General features: G+C 36.9%; 1 protein-coding gene across 11 annotated transcripts in view; it reads right to left on the reverse strand.

The window, feature by feature from the left end:
- The window catches only part of dock3 (dedicator of cytokinesis 3), a 253,825-nt gene extending 252,763 nt beyond the window's left edge, over positions 1 to 1,062 (reverse strand). For all 11 annotated transcript variants that reach the window (XM_069189418.1, XM_069189422.1, XM_069189417.1 and 8 more), the window contains exon 1: positions 482 to 1,062. In XM_069189418.1, the coding sequence (XP_069045519.1) occupies positions 482 to 518 (37 nt within the window). In that variant the 5' untranslated portion in view covers positions 519 to 1,062. The remainder of the gene's footprint in view (positions 1 to 481) is intronic.
- Positions 1,063 to 14,444: the final 13,382 nt, after the last annotated feature.

Below are 14,444 nucleotides of genomic sequence, written 5' to 3' on the forward strand. Positions count from 1 at the left end.
ACCTGCACAATTAACAGCAATATATATATATATTGCTTATGCATGGGGATGCCATGTTTCTCTAGAAACACAATCTAACCTGCAGAACCAGAACATAACCAGCATCAGCTGAACTCTAATAAAGATTACATCGTTAAAAACATTAAAATATTGATTATATTTTGAAATCCTGTTTAATTTTCGTATACGTTTTCAATAGCAGTACATGCTTTATCGCTATCAGTGATTTCATTTAGCTTGTATGAGAATAATAAAAGATACCACATTCAAAATTCTCATAAAAATACAATTGTTCCAACCAGATTTTAATCTACGCCTACAAACCCAAAACTAAAATTAAACCCCGCAACAGCATATTTTTATTTGAATATTATGAGTTTAATGTGTTTTTTTATAAATCAATAGTTGTGAATGGACGAAATGCCAAACTAAACAAAAAAAATCAAAGGATTGCTCAAATAAGCGAACAATATTAACTTACCGACGCCAATTTTTTCTTCTTCTGTGGGAGTCCACATGATCCTGGTAAAATTCCCAAGAAGCCAAAGCGTGATTTACTCGTTTTCATGGAAGGAAAAATAAGTCAAAGTTGCATAAACCTCTCAGCTCCCCGTAATCTCTTGTAATTCACGTTAGGAGTATGGAATAAAAATGTTATAATGAATTATTTTTTCTGAAAACGGAGCATTTCCTTACACTTCGCCCGTCTATCCTCGCTCTGTCTTGCTAAAGTATATATTATCTGTGCAATGTTGTTATCCGTAATCTCTTCCCAGCTGTGTACGGGAATCTGTTACCAACCCTGTCACTACTGCAGCATCTCCGACAGTCTGAAGCTGTAATGTAAAGACCGTGATTTTATTCGCACGCACGGTAACGCATTCCTTTCCCACTCTTTTCTCGAGCTAACTTCAGCAGAAGCTGACAAATTACAAGTCGACTCCCCGTTGCTTCAAAAATAAAATATTTCCAACACTCTTTTTTTTTTATTTTATAAAATGTCCCAATATATACGGGAGCTGTAGCAGGTACTTGCTATACAGATCCCCGCAGCTGCGCCATTTTTCCACTGCCGTCACATGACGCAGCTTCTCAAACAGTCCATTTGTAGGGCTCCCGGGAGAAACCCTCGAACAAACCCGTAGTCACACAGGGCACAGCCCTGCTAGCGGACACGGCTGTTTCAGGGTATTAACAGCGAAGCGTGTGAATGATTGAACAGTTCTGAATGTATCCAAAGGGTGTTTATTATCACTTTTAATCATTGTTTGTAGCTACACTTGCAGTTCGAATGATGTACACAATTGCTCTCTATGGAATTGTAACATACTGTATACATTTGTATTCAAAATGTAAACTTTAGAACACAATTTGTTTCAAGTGTGGTGAAACAAACTATTTTTTTTCTTTAAGCCAAACAACCACAGACAGACGTTGTGCGGTAAAGTTAAAAGTAACTAATGCTTATTCAAAAGGCGGATTATTGCGCTTTTGTTGGCACTAAGAAGCCTTCACTCTGTTGGCGTCTGGAGCAGAAGCAAACTACATAACGTACTGTATACAAGGGAAAAGATCATTGTTTTTTTTTGTCAGGAGATCTTGATGTATCCAAGATAAACTGTATGATTCATGTGTTAGAAGCTAGGCATAATGTCATAATTGAAGCCTTGTCGTACAGTACATGAGATATGGAATTGTGGATTTAAAATAAGTAAAAGATTTAGGCACAATGACATACTATCCAGGCTTTGGCTCTGTTACAAAAAGCGTGTTGCTGTGGAGTAAAGAATAGAAAGGACGACCTGTTGCTGAAAGAGCATGTCGTACTACAAAGTGGTTAGCATTAATTACCTCACAGCACTGGAGCCCTGGGTTCAATTTCTGACTTTGGGTGCTACAGTATCTGCATGGAGTTTATACTGTATGTTCTCATGGGTCTCCTCAGAGTGCTCTGGTTTCCACCGACCGTCCACAGACATGCTGGGAGGTTAATTTGGCTTCTGTTAAAAAGTAGCCCTGGTGTGTGTGTGTGCTCTGTGATGGACTGGTATCCAGGATGTAACCTGCCTTGCATCCATTGCTTCCCCACAGCACTGGATAAAACAAAACATATGGATGAATAGAGTTGTACATTTGGGAAACTTATACAATTATATCTTTTCCTTTCAGAACAAGGTGGGTAAATTGCAGTGGGGGTCAGCTACACTCTAATTTACGTCAGTGAACTAACTACTGTACCTAATTTTGCCGGTTTCACACATTTTTCTTGGTGGTGATTTCTATAGTATGTTTTTCTTGCTCATCAGTTTTAATTATGGTCTTGGGGTAGAAGTGTTGATAACTATTGTTCTAACAGTTCAGTAGACAAAGAATGTGTTGTCAGGAGGTTTTCTCTAATGTATGAGATCCTTTGTTTATTCAATCAAAACTGTACAATAACAGTCCTAGCTGATAAATAGATAATTTAAAAATACTGTAAAAAGGTAATCCTAACTCCAATTCAAACCATAGTAGATATTGTCGAGGTTATGTTTCTGAAGGGTGTTGCCTTAATGACCAGCATTCAAATGATTACTTTTGATTTTAAGCTCAGTTTTCAATACACTTTTCTTCCCATTCAGACCTCTAAAGGACACACCACACAGCTTACTGAAAGCAGAATTCAACCTAAAAAGCAGTTCAAATTATCAATGCTGTTTCCACCTCAAGCCAAGTTTCTGAAGTCATCATCTGGGTGGAAAATACTAAGAATATCTTCTCTTGTCTATTGTTTTATGGGTCATCTGTGATTGCTCTTCAGTTGGAATTTGATCCCATAAAATTGGGTTCCGCTCCTGCACAAAATACATTTTCATATATCTGCTCTGTGTTCACTGAATGTGCAGCTACTGTATATCTTGGGGCATGACGGAAGTCATTGTCTGCCGGCTCTCCAGAAAAAAAAACTATAACTACGGTGATGGACAAGAAAAATATTTTCCCTGCATGTATGTTGACAATGTGTTGAAATAAATGGATCAAAGGATGAATAGTTCAGTGAAATCTGCATGGATCAATGAACCAAAATAATGTTGGTCTGGAATTAATCAAATCTTCCAGTGATCTCAAACAATAACACTAATATTTAAACTCAGATAATAATAAAGTGAATATTTAATTGTAGCTTTGCAGTGGGATGACAGATGAAGTTTCGGGAAAGCAGGAAGAAGCCATCTAGTGACACATATGGAATATTTTAATTGATGGATGGGTTTAACACATTGACTAAATGGCTCTTCGGTTTGCCACTTACCCTGTAATTAGTTTTTGAAAACAATATCTGTGTTAGTGTTTGCCTTTTAAGTTTAAAATAATAAATCCTGGCCCTGATTGCACCATTTAGACCTCACATTTAAATTCCTAAATGTTGTAGCCCTGATAGCTGTATGTCAGCCTATCTTATATAATCTTTCTGGGAAACAGACTTTAAAGTTAATTGAAATAATTAGTCTGAAAAAGAGACTTGGGCTGAAATCTAAAATCAGACACAATAAAATTAGGAGATATTCCACATAGAAAAATCCGTGAAGAATTCTCTTAAAGTGTTATAAAGAATCCTTCAGCATCTTGCACAATATTTTGAAATGTATGCACCAGCAGAGGAATTGAATTTTCTGCATAAGCATACAGCCAGAGTAAACTGGGATTCTGAAATGTGTCTGTCATATTGCAGTTCTCATGTTAAGTACAGAATTAAAATTTTATCTCCATGAATGAACTTTTTACAACTATTGAAGCTGTTCCAAGGAAAAGGTGGATTGAGAAAAATGTTGTTTTATTAGATGGACTGCTGATTGGAATGCGTTTTTATTTGTGTTCTGCTTTGAGATCTCCAGCCATCCACTGCTGATCTTGTTGTTGTTTTTCTTTTCTTTTAGTGAAATAGTGACTTTCCAAGAAAAGTATGTCCCTTAATGAAAAGCCTGATTCTTAAAAAAATAGATGTTGTTCCACTCCATGATTCTTGTAACGGACTGCCTTGTATTGTACCCCTCATCCTGTAAGAAGAGGAAAAGCAGAAACGAAATGGCTTGAGCTTCCTGGAAAAAAAAAAAGATTTGTATCATTCATTCCTGGCCAAGTCTGTCAGACTTCAGTCCTGTGATTGCCTCCATCAATCATAAGTAAACAGCTTGCTTGCATTGCATCTTTGATTGGGAAGATGACTGAAAATGAGGCTGGGTTTGCTCATGAATAAACCAGAATCAACGGCTTCAAAAAAACTGCCAAAGTCAAATACAAGAAGAAAGAAACATGTGTTTTCCTTTCTTTTCAGATTCATTAACTTTGCACACATTCAGCCTTAGTTTCCCAACAAATTGACCGACTTTTCATGCCTTTTGTAATTTGATTACTAAAGTTGAATTAAGGTCCTATAGCAAAGACCAGGGTCACCCATTGGTGCAGTATTGAGCAGAAACAGACTGTAAAGGGTTAATCCTAGACATAGAGATGTTTTAATTCCTCCAAAGACCTCAAGCAAATGATCTTGTTTCTAAAGGGTAATGAAACACCTTGTATGAGCTGATTATAAAGAATTTCTGTTTTTTCCATTTCATTTTTTGCCCTTTTGAAACTGGTTCAATAATGTGTTATACTCAAATCTCCAAGCTGTGCTAATGTTAGTAAGGTGGGAATCCCTGAGTACATTCCCTATTGTTCTCATTACCGCGCTGTTGGTTTTTTTTTTTCCTTCTGTTTTTCTCAGGTTTCAAAATGTTCGTGAACATGTTTTTTTTTTTGGTTATTCAACCACCTGCGTATAAGTATATTGCATCGTGATGTAAAATAGCTGCAGCTCCACAAAAGCCATTAGTTGTAAATTGAAAACCTGCAGAAGACATGAAACAAGTGAGTCAGCTCAGTGAAAGACTGCATCATTGATTCTCTTCACTGCCCAAATAATGGCCTATTTTTCTTTTGAGGCAGAATTATCAACATCAGCTTCTCTCCTTTATGCGACTCGCTTTTAATGCTTCTTAAATGATGGCAGTGGATGGGGATTTAGTAGTTTCATTTTTGTTTCTCACAAGACAAAAAGTCAAAAGATTTCACATGACCAATAACCCAGTGTTTATATATTCTATGTATTCAATTCGATAATATCAATAATCTTTTGTGAGCTACTGCAGTGCCTTACTTTCACCTGGTATTTTCTCAGTTTTAATGGGATGCAAACAAAATTAGGAAATTAAACTGTTGCTACAAACGTGTTTTAAACGATTAATAACAAATACATTTTCAACCCTGTGATCCAGAAAAACATTTTCCTTCATGTTTTTGTAGAAGTATAAAGATGTTACTCGACTTTGTGACAAAACAGGTGTGGAAACCAAAACATTGTTTTAATCTTTGTGTTCTTGTTCTGCAGCTTTTGCTTAGTTTAATAGAAATCAGATAGTTAAACAGATGAATATTGCAACATTTGTCTTAGGTATGGCAAAACTATGCGTCACGACACTTTAGAGAGTATATGAAAAACAGAATGGCATATTAAAAAATCTACTAGTATTAGAAGTAGTACCAATATTTCTTTGAGTACTATGGTAGACATCCTCAGGAACTGAGATTTGCATTTCTATATTCTTTATACACCCCCACATGCCCCTCATGGGGAAAAAAACAGTCGTCTTTGCCATTTTTGAGCTGTATTCAGTGGCCATAATCAAACAGTGGTAATCAGTACGGTCCTTCAGGCACCCTGGTTTTGTATACAGTAGTTGCTAGGTATGTCTTGTGTAGAAAACCAATTGAGAAAAAGAGCCTTTTTCTCAATCCAACTTTTTAAAATATGACCTAAGTCATTTAAATGTGAATTGGCTGGAAATCCAAAATTTGCAGCAGCCCCTATCATACCGTATTCATTTTTTTCTAATTTTTTATACAAACATTTGTTCTGTTGTGCATATACAGTATATATACTGTATCTGCGAATACTACAGTATATGTTGCTCTAGGGATGACAATACTAGCTGAGGTTTGGGGAGCAGATGCATTCTGGGCCACCCTCAGCGTGACCTTCCTTCCTGCTATCCTGCTCTGCCCTGAAAAGCACACCCACTTCTCAAACGAGAGGATAATTCATTTTCCAGGCCTCGCCGTTCTTGCCCTCTTATCTCAAGTCTGCCTACACAGGTGCATAATTATTCTGAACTGAGTGGTAGTTTTGCAGAGCTCTCAGTTCTTCCAATCGTGCTCATTTCAGGCAGATTGCAGCAGTGCTCTCTAAAAGGTGAAAGCCCAGAAATGCAATTCACTCCTCAAGCCTATCATATTCTACATTACCAAGATCAATTTTTTTTTAAAACGCATGAACCAAAATTACCCTTGTTTCACTGCTTGCAATTTTGCTTGTTACAACGGGCACATGGCAGCAGTGCTACATTTAATCAAATCCTTTTCTTATTAAGATCCAAAGGGATTCTTCAGGTGTGGGGATGATGGGGAAACAGGGATGGAATAAATGCTGATAAACAGGAATCTATGACATTGTTAGACGGTGCCAGGAAACCATTTTGGAAACTGAAATTGGTTAGCCTCCAAAGCCTGCACGCATTTTCTTCCGCTCTGTTCTGTAGAGGAGACATTTTCCCAATGAGAGGTTTATCTTAAATACACAAATGTGTCTAATCACAGGCCTGTTTAATTTAATCTTTGCCTTTTGTTTTAACTTTGCAGCCAGGGTCTGGCTTGTGTAGACTGAATGATTTTCTAAACAGGGAAAGTTTCTGAATAGTGTCAGTTGGACTTGTTAACGTAATATTGGTGATTGGCTTTTTTTTCCTAGAAAACCGCACAAAGGCAAAAAACTTTTCGTTTTCAGATAAAAAGTGTGTTTATTCTTATAATGAGCTGTCTATTTATTGTATGACATTTTAGTCTGGTTTTAAAATGTCTGCTTTTGGAATCAATCAAATTCTCATTTTTTATCGAAGAATCCAGAAACATACATGACTTTCTGTTTACTCAGTTTTCAAATGATGTAATACTGGCATATAATTAATAATAATAATAATAATAATAATAATAATTGCTTACATTTATATAGTGCTTTTCTGGACACTCCACTCAAAGCGCTTTACAGGTAATGGGAACTCCCCTCCACCACCACCAATGTGCAGCATCCACCTATGGATGACATACAACATCTACCAACACTTCATATGACAATTAGAAGTGTTGGCATGAAATTAAACTAATTGTTGCAGCAGGTTTGCTGTTATTTCAAGCTATGCAAGTAAATCTGGTGGTATTAAATGCAATTCTGTTGTTAAAACAGATAACTGTGACAATTTCCAGCTTATAAACAGTAATGGGTCAGCAATGAGCTAAATCCCATTGTAAAAACTCTTCTCAGATGATGATCATAGAGGTCTTAGCACCAGGCGAGTCACAGAATTAATCAATTTTCCAGGCTAAGGACTTCATCAATGTAAAATACCAACTTTTTATGATAAAGGTAGATATCAATTGAACCTTGGACTTGAGGCACCTATCAGTGCCATGCTCAGTGCCATGGTAAAGCTACCAACAGCTGTACCCACTTTTAGCTGTTAGATTTCTGTTTCACTTGTGTCTGGCACCTCAGAAATCACACAGCACATTTAAAATGTTCCTATTAAACTCAAACAAAATACCATTTTATAAACATTTAGGTGAAAATATATTATTTCTGATTTTGTTCTTCAACTATGTTTAACTCACTATAAAGGTGCACACACAAAAACATTTCATCTTGTCCCAGTGCGTTTTGCCTCTCCAGACAGGAGACTAAATGGTATTGGGGCTCTTAGGGCACACATGTGTGGTGACATTCTTCCCCTCTCTGTCAGTTTGGCTTATTTTACCACATCACAGCAGGTGACTCATTTCTTGTGATTGGATGGCTAAATTAATTTCATGAAGAGACCATTTCAGATGTAATATCACCTATATCTGAAAGCTCCTGTGTGCTACAAGGCTAGGCCGTCATCTTAAATCTTTCTCCATCGAAGCCTTGGGTGTATGTACGACACACAAAGAAGCAGCACAGTGCAGCCTTCTCCTGAGGGCCTAGCACACACCGCTAGGAACAGTAGTGTGCAATCGTGTCACAGTCATGACAGTCCCTATGGCGGAGTCTGCATAATTATTGCTTACACATGGCAAAAGAGAGCAGTGTAATTGGACGCTGTCCTACTTTCTTTATAAGACCCATCAGTGGACATAATCTTTCAGTGAAATGGACGTGCCTTTGGATGTTCTTAAATTTAACTCAGAATAATCATTTTTGACATCTCATGAAGGATTTATTTCTATTGGTTCCATTGCAGCTCCTTGTGTGGGCTAATTTTGACTAACCCATGAGTTGCCTTTATACTGTGGACATCAAATTAACAAATGGGGAATTATTCACCTGTTCATTACACCAGGGTGATATAAAGTACAGTACAATACTTCTCCAAGGTAGGTTATTGGTTGTCTTGGCATCCTCTTTGACTCGCAGACATATTAAAAAGTTTATAAAAATACCTGAATTTCACTTCTTGAAATGGACTGAAAGTCACACAAGGCTACCACACTAAGTACTGACCTTAGAAACTTTAGAAAGGTTCTTAACCTGACCTTCTATTCTATCACAGAATAGATTTAAGGTCAGCATACTACAGAGCCAGTGCTGTACAGGTCACAAGCATTTTCACAAAGGATTTGCAGATATTGATATGAAATGTCATGAACTTGAACTGTTAATAACCAATCTTCCTGTATTGCAAATTAATAATTAGGGGGGAAATTAAACCTCCTCTTTATTTTCATTAGAATTGATAAATCCATTATGTAAGCAGGGTCTTGGTAGAGTAGTATAGAGTCCAATGACAATGTAATAGTAAAGATGCTCAGAATTGTACTTTTTAGGAAGAAAACTATCTGCAATTTAAAGTACAAGCTATTATATATTGTATTCATGCTGATGCTCCTTTTCATATTTTACTGCTGTAGTGAAGAGATACAAAAGACATTAAATAGAGCGACAGAATTCCTAATTACACACTAGGATAATTTAATTTAAAAAAATCTTCTCCTGTAGAAGATTTGTGTGATTGAAAGTGACAAAGATTGACAATGTTTAATCTGAAATGCAATCTCAGGTACTTCTTTAAATGCCAATTCCTTTTCAAACCTGGCAATGTGTCACTCCATGTCAATGGATGACTTAATACAAAGTGACTTCAAAAAGTCGTTTGACAGAGCCATTTATCTAAACTTCGCAGCAGCTCAGTGAAAGTTCATCCACAAGTGTTTTTTCTTAGATTTTCATGAAATAAAAGCAACTTATTTGACAGCCTCAGTCTATGCTGAGTTTCAAAAGCAGTGAAACACAGAGTTTTCTCATTTCTAATATACTGTGATGCTGAATGTAGAGTGAACATTCATGTATCTGTGTTTGCTTTGGAGGTTTTAATGAAATATTGATTACCTGATTATGTAAAACAATGTTTCTCAACCAAGTTCTGTAAAAGGTTTGGAATACAGGGTACTGTACATTGTTTTTGGCGTACCCACAGATAAAGCTGTTTCTAACGTAAACATAAACATGACAAATTTAAATTGTTATGCAACATAGGCTTTCAATATTTTGTCTATTTCTTCTTATGGGTTGATGTGATTTCTCATATTAATTTAATGGCAATGAAAACTTCACCAAACTGTACTCACTAATCCTACACACACCCTAAAGCAACAGAAATCAGTAATTTCAATCACTACAGAGACAAATGACTAAACAAGCATTCCTTAACACAGCACTAAAGCAGTTCATATTCCCATTCAAAATCACAGGAAAAGGATTGAAAAAAAATATTGTGATAATTAACTATAATTGGATTTTATATGGCAAACTTTTCACGATATTAAAATGGCATTAGTTATACAGTAAGTCAGTAACTGTGTACAGGTTTGCATCATTCATAAAGACTACTGCCCAAAAAACAGGCCAGGAATATTCATGATTAATTGTATTACTATTGGGTACAAGTATTATTGATTACTTATGAAAAGTCTTAATTAAACATAATACGATATGGGAAGAATCAAACTTCCATTTCATCGTGTGTTAAGGACTCAGATTTAAGTGAAGCCCTAAAATCACAAAAGCCTTTATTTTGTGTTGGGTAAAAAAAAAGAAACATTTGCCTTAACAGCATTTCGATCAACTGAAAAATCTCTCACTGCTGCCAGAACAGCATGCCGAGTACATAGCCAATTCAATTTACAGAAGAATTAATTTTCTGCCGTGATATTCAGATTTCTGTCTTAGATGCTGACTGCCTTAAGTCTGCTGACTGTCAGCTGCAATACAGACAGACCGGTGTGTGGAGATGCGAATATGCTACTTGATATGAGCTCTGTCAGTGTCAAACATTTCTAGGACAATGATGCCATTTTTATAGAAGGTTGATGCCTCAATACTTTGCAGTTGCGAAAGTCACTTTGCAGCATGACCACTCGAGGAATTAAATGTATTTTCAAGATAAAGTACAGTTTCTATGGAAACTCTGCATAGAAGAAAAAAACTTGATTACTAGCAAAGAGATGGGAATCTTTTATAGAAATCGTGTTTCTGGAAATGCTTACCAAAGAATTCAAAATGTACCACAACATTTAGAACATGAATTCGCCATGGTGATGTAACCGCCAAATTGCAAGGAAAAAAGGAACCTATATAAAGCACACTCATGTTAACTGCACATGACTGAAAAGCCCTTGTGTATGGCCATCATTATTAATTTATTTGGATGACACTTTTCAAAGCCTATCCCAGCAAGCAACAAGCAACAAGCAGGATACAATCTGGACAGTACACCAGTCCATCGCAGAACGGACACGCAGACACAAACACACACTCACTCACACCAGGGCCAATTTTCCCAGAAGCCAATTAACCAACCAGTGTATTTTTGGACTGTGGAAGGAAACTGAAGCACTGGAAGAAACCCACACAAACACAGGGAGAACATACAACCTCTGGAATTGAACCCAAGGCCCCAGAGCTGCAATGCAGGAATGCTAATCACTGTGCCACACTCATAGGGGATATAATTTAGATTAAAACCGTACAGCCAACAGTTTAGTAGCCATTATACAGTTTGTTTGCTTGAGAAATTTGTTTTATGTTCCTTGATCAGGTATACAGCCAAACTGGCCATTAGAACTCACAGTGGTCTTTTCTGTAGTCTCGAGCCCCTGCCTTAAAACCGCACTGCCAGACACTTAATGCAATTGCTGATGTCAAAGAACATTGAGTAAAGTGAAGAGGTCAAAATGAAAAATATTTGCCAGCTATAATCTGACAAAAAATACATCATTTTATCCTTATGTTCAAGTGCTTCTTCAAGATTTATGGTCAAGACCTCTACAAGACACTTCTACTCAAATGTTTCCAATTGTGTATAAGCCTTAGTTGTGAGCAAAAGGCTAAGTATTGATTAATTTTGGAAGTAGATGTGGGTGTGTCTGATAGTTGGAGGACAGGTGAGGTGCTTTTGATAGGGTCCTTTCGGGGTGCAGGGGATGTAGGGGGCGGTTGGAAAGGTTGGGCAGCAAGATGCTCTCAATGGGGTTTTGATTTTCATGTTGTTCTGTTCCCTACTGTTTTGAGTTCTTAAAAGTACAATAAAACTGATTACCGACATAGCGGTAAAAAGATAAGACCCAATTTCAAGAAATAGAAATCTGATAGGAATGCCAGGGAAATCATTAGAAATTCTTAATGTGTAATTTGTCAAAAGCCTGCCTTTTAAATGATTAAAAGTTTTAATTGGAGGATTCATTCCAGGACATGAATCTGACTGCCATGTTTTCATTCAACACAATTTAACCATTCGTAACATCTAAGGACCATGCGTCCCTAAAACAAAATAACTTAATTATAACCCAAGTAGATTCCAGGAATAGCAAGTACAGTTTTGCGGTACGAATCACATTAATTGCTTGAAAGTATTTAATACTTTTATCTCTCGGGTCCTCAAGAGGGAGATGGAGTTAAAAGTTTTGGTAGACTCCACCCTGACACATAAACCCAAGTCACGCCGGAAAGACCGAAGAAAATCCAGGAGCCACACGAAATGTGTTTTCATGCCTTGAGGCAGAATCTTTTTTTCAGTTAAGAGTCTTCCCTGACAGCTTTAATTAAGCTAGTATGAACAAGGCCAGGCAGACATCACAAACAAATCTGGTGTCCCTCGATATTAATCATTACACTGCAGGACTCCATTTAAACCTGTCAGGAAAAGGGCAGAAAGTAATAGCAAGGCCAGCCCATTTCTTTTTGTATACTTCAAGAAAGAGAACGATGACGAAAACAATGTATGACGGCATCTATTCCCATTTTGTGGTATTCTGAAGACTGTTGCCCAAGAACTTTGATTTTTTTATTTTTGTAAAATAGATTTATCCCATAATATCGGTGCTTCAACTAGTTTCATCCTTTGCTGGTTGTTTAATCTAGCTGCTTACATATACAGGTATTTAACTTCAGATACAGGGATTCAAATGGAGATTGTGACATTTTGGTGGTAAAATTCAAGGGATGGATTAGTGTGTGTGTAAGATGGGCAGGTCAAAGTCTGTCACGAGCTTAATTAGATTACAGATCTTGTCCTGGCTTCCACAATATAAAGTACATTTAATGGAATCAAGTATGATGTGCTTGCATCTTCTCCATTTCTTATTAGTATTTTAACACACTTATAGGGACCTTGCTTTATTATGGCAAGGTACAGTACAAAGTCTACTGTTAGAAAATAATTGGGCCCGGCTTATCCTTCCTCGGTAAAGACAGAGGCTCCTTTCTGTTTCATCACTATTGCCATATAGCATAAACATCCCACTGTTTATTTTCCAGAATAAGCTGTCAGTTTGGCAAACAGAATTCTCAGCAGCACAGCACACGCAACAAAATATTAAAGGAGAAAATGTAGGGCAGGGACTTCAAACTCATTTCCTGGAGGAGCTTGTGTCTTGTTTTTTGTTACTACCTGAGTACAGTTAAACAACTGACCTAATTCTTTTCTAAAATTGGGATTCCTGAGATTTTTCTGTTGGTATTTTAGAGTCGATTACACAAAATATTAACTTAATTAAATGTACATTAACCTATAAATCACCACAGCGTCTGGTTAGAAGTACTCCAATCATGTAGCTAATTAAATAATGACACTAACTACATAACTGAGAACATGGGTAGGAGGGACAAAATCCAGCGATATAAAAGTCCACTGATATAAGTTGTCTGCAAACTAGCCCTTTCAATAATTCTGAACTGCCTTCTATAATACAAAGCACAGCTCAATGCACACAATGACTGTAAGACTGAGAAGTCTTACTGAAGGCCTGCATTCCCTAGAGGGTTTAAACAATAAACCAGAACAATAAAAGATCAACTCTAGAAATCAAATACCTGTGGAGACTGAAGGAAAGATTTTGTGTCTGATCATGTCCATTCAGAGTTTTCTTAAGCACATTGTAAAATAACTTAATTTAATATTTTATGTAAGTGTTCATAAAGATTCCATAATATTTTAATAGAAATTTTAGGATCACCCTACTAACACCCCAATTGAAACCAGCAAATTCCGATACAGTAATTCTAATTAATACTAACATTTCAGCACGTCCTGCAAGGTCACAGATTTTAAACACCTCTTCTGCAAATCAGAACGTCTTGTGACTTTGATTTAAAGGAGTTTAATGTGTTTCCTTGCCCCACCTTGTCTTCCAACTTGGCAATGACTAGTTGCACTGCCATGTACCAGTCAGTTGCAGGTACAGCAAAGAAGAGCATTGAAGATTTTTGCTGCTTTGAATGTAGCTGTAGAAGCTGAGTTTTAAGTTATTCATAAAAGAAGCTGGTGAGGTGCTAGGGATACAGGGATGTGCGTTTGTTCATGCACACTACAGAGTATTTAAGTCTACAGGACTGTTTCACATCAGGATATGTTCCAAACTTAATAATCATCCATTCATACTTAACTGCTTCATCCAATTTTGGGATGTGGTAGAGCCAGAGTCTATTCCAGATGCAAAGCAGGGTACACTCTGGACAGGATGCCACTCCATTGCAGACATAATAATCTTAAAAATAAAATTTAGCTAAAATAGAACTGGGTACGTTTTCCAACAGTAAAGCATCTGACAAATTCAATTAAATTACCATCATCACTCTTCCCTTAAGCTCAGCTGTTGCATTCAGGAGCCTACCTTGCTACATAATTCCTGTTGATGTACTCTCACTTTAGTCAAGGCAATTTTCAGAAGCCTCGTGTAAAACAAAAAGAGTCTTCTCTACTGGCTTTCAAATGTGTTTTTGAACAGGCCAAATAAACAGAAGCAAAATGGAAGCACACTCCTTTCTAACAGAATTCCCT

The sequence above is a fragment of the Lepisosteus oculatus genome, chromosome 4 (genome assembly GCF_040954835.1).
Source record: "Lepisosteus oculatus isolate fLepOcu1 chromosome 4, fLepOcu1.hap2, whole genome shotgun sequence".
Lineage (NCBI taxonomy): Eukaryota > Metazoa > Chordata > Actinopteri > Semionotiformes > Lepisosteidae > Lepisosteus > Lepisosteus oculatus.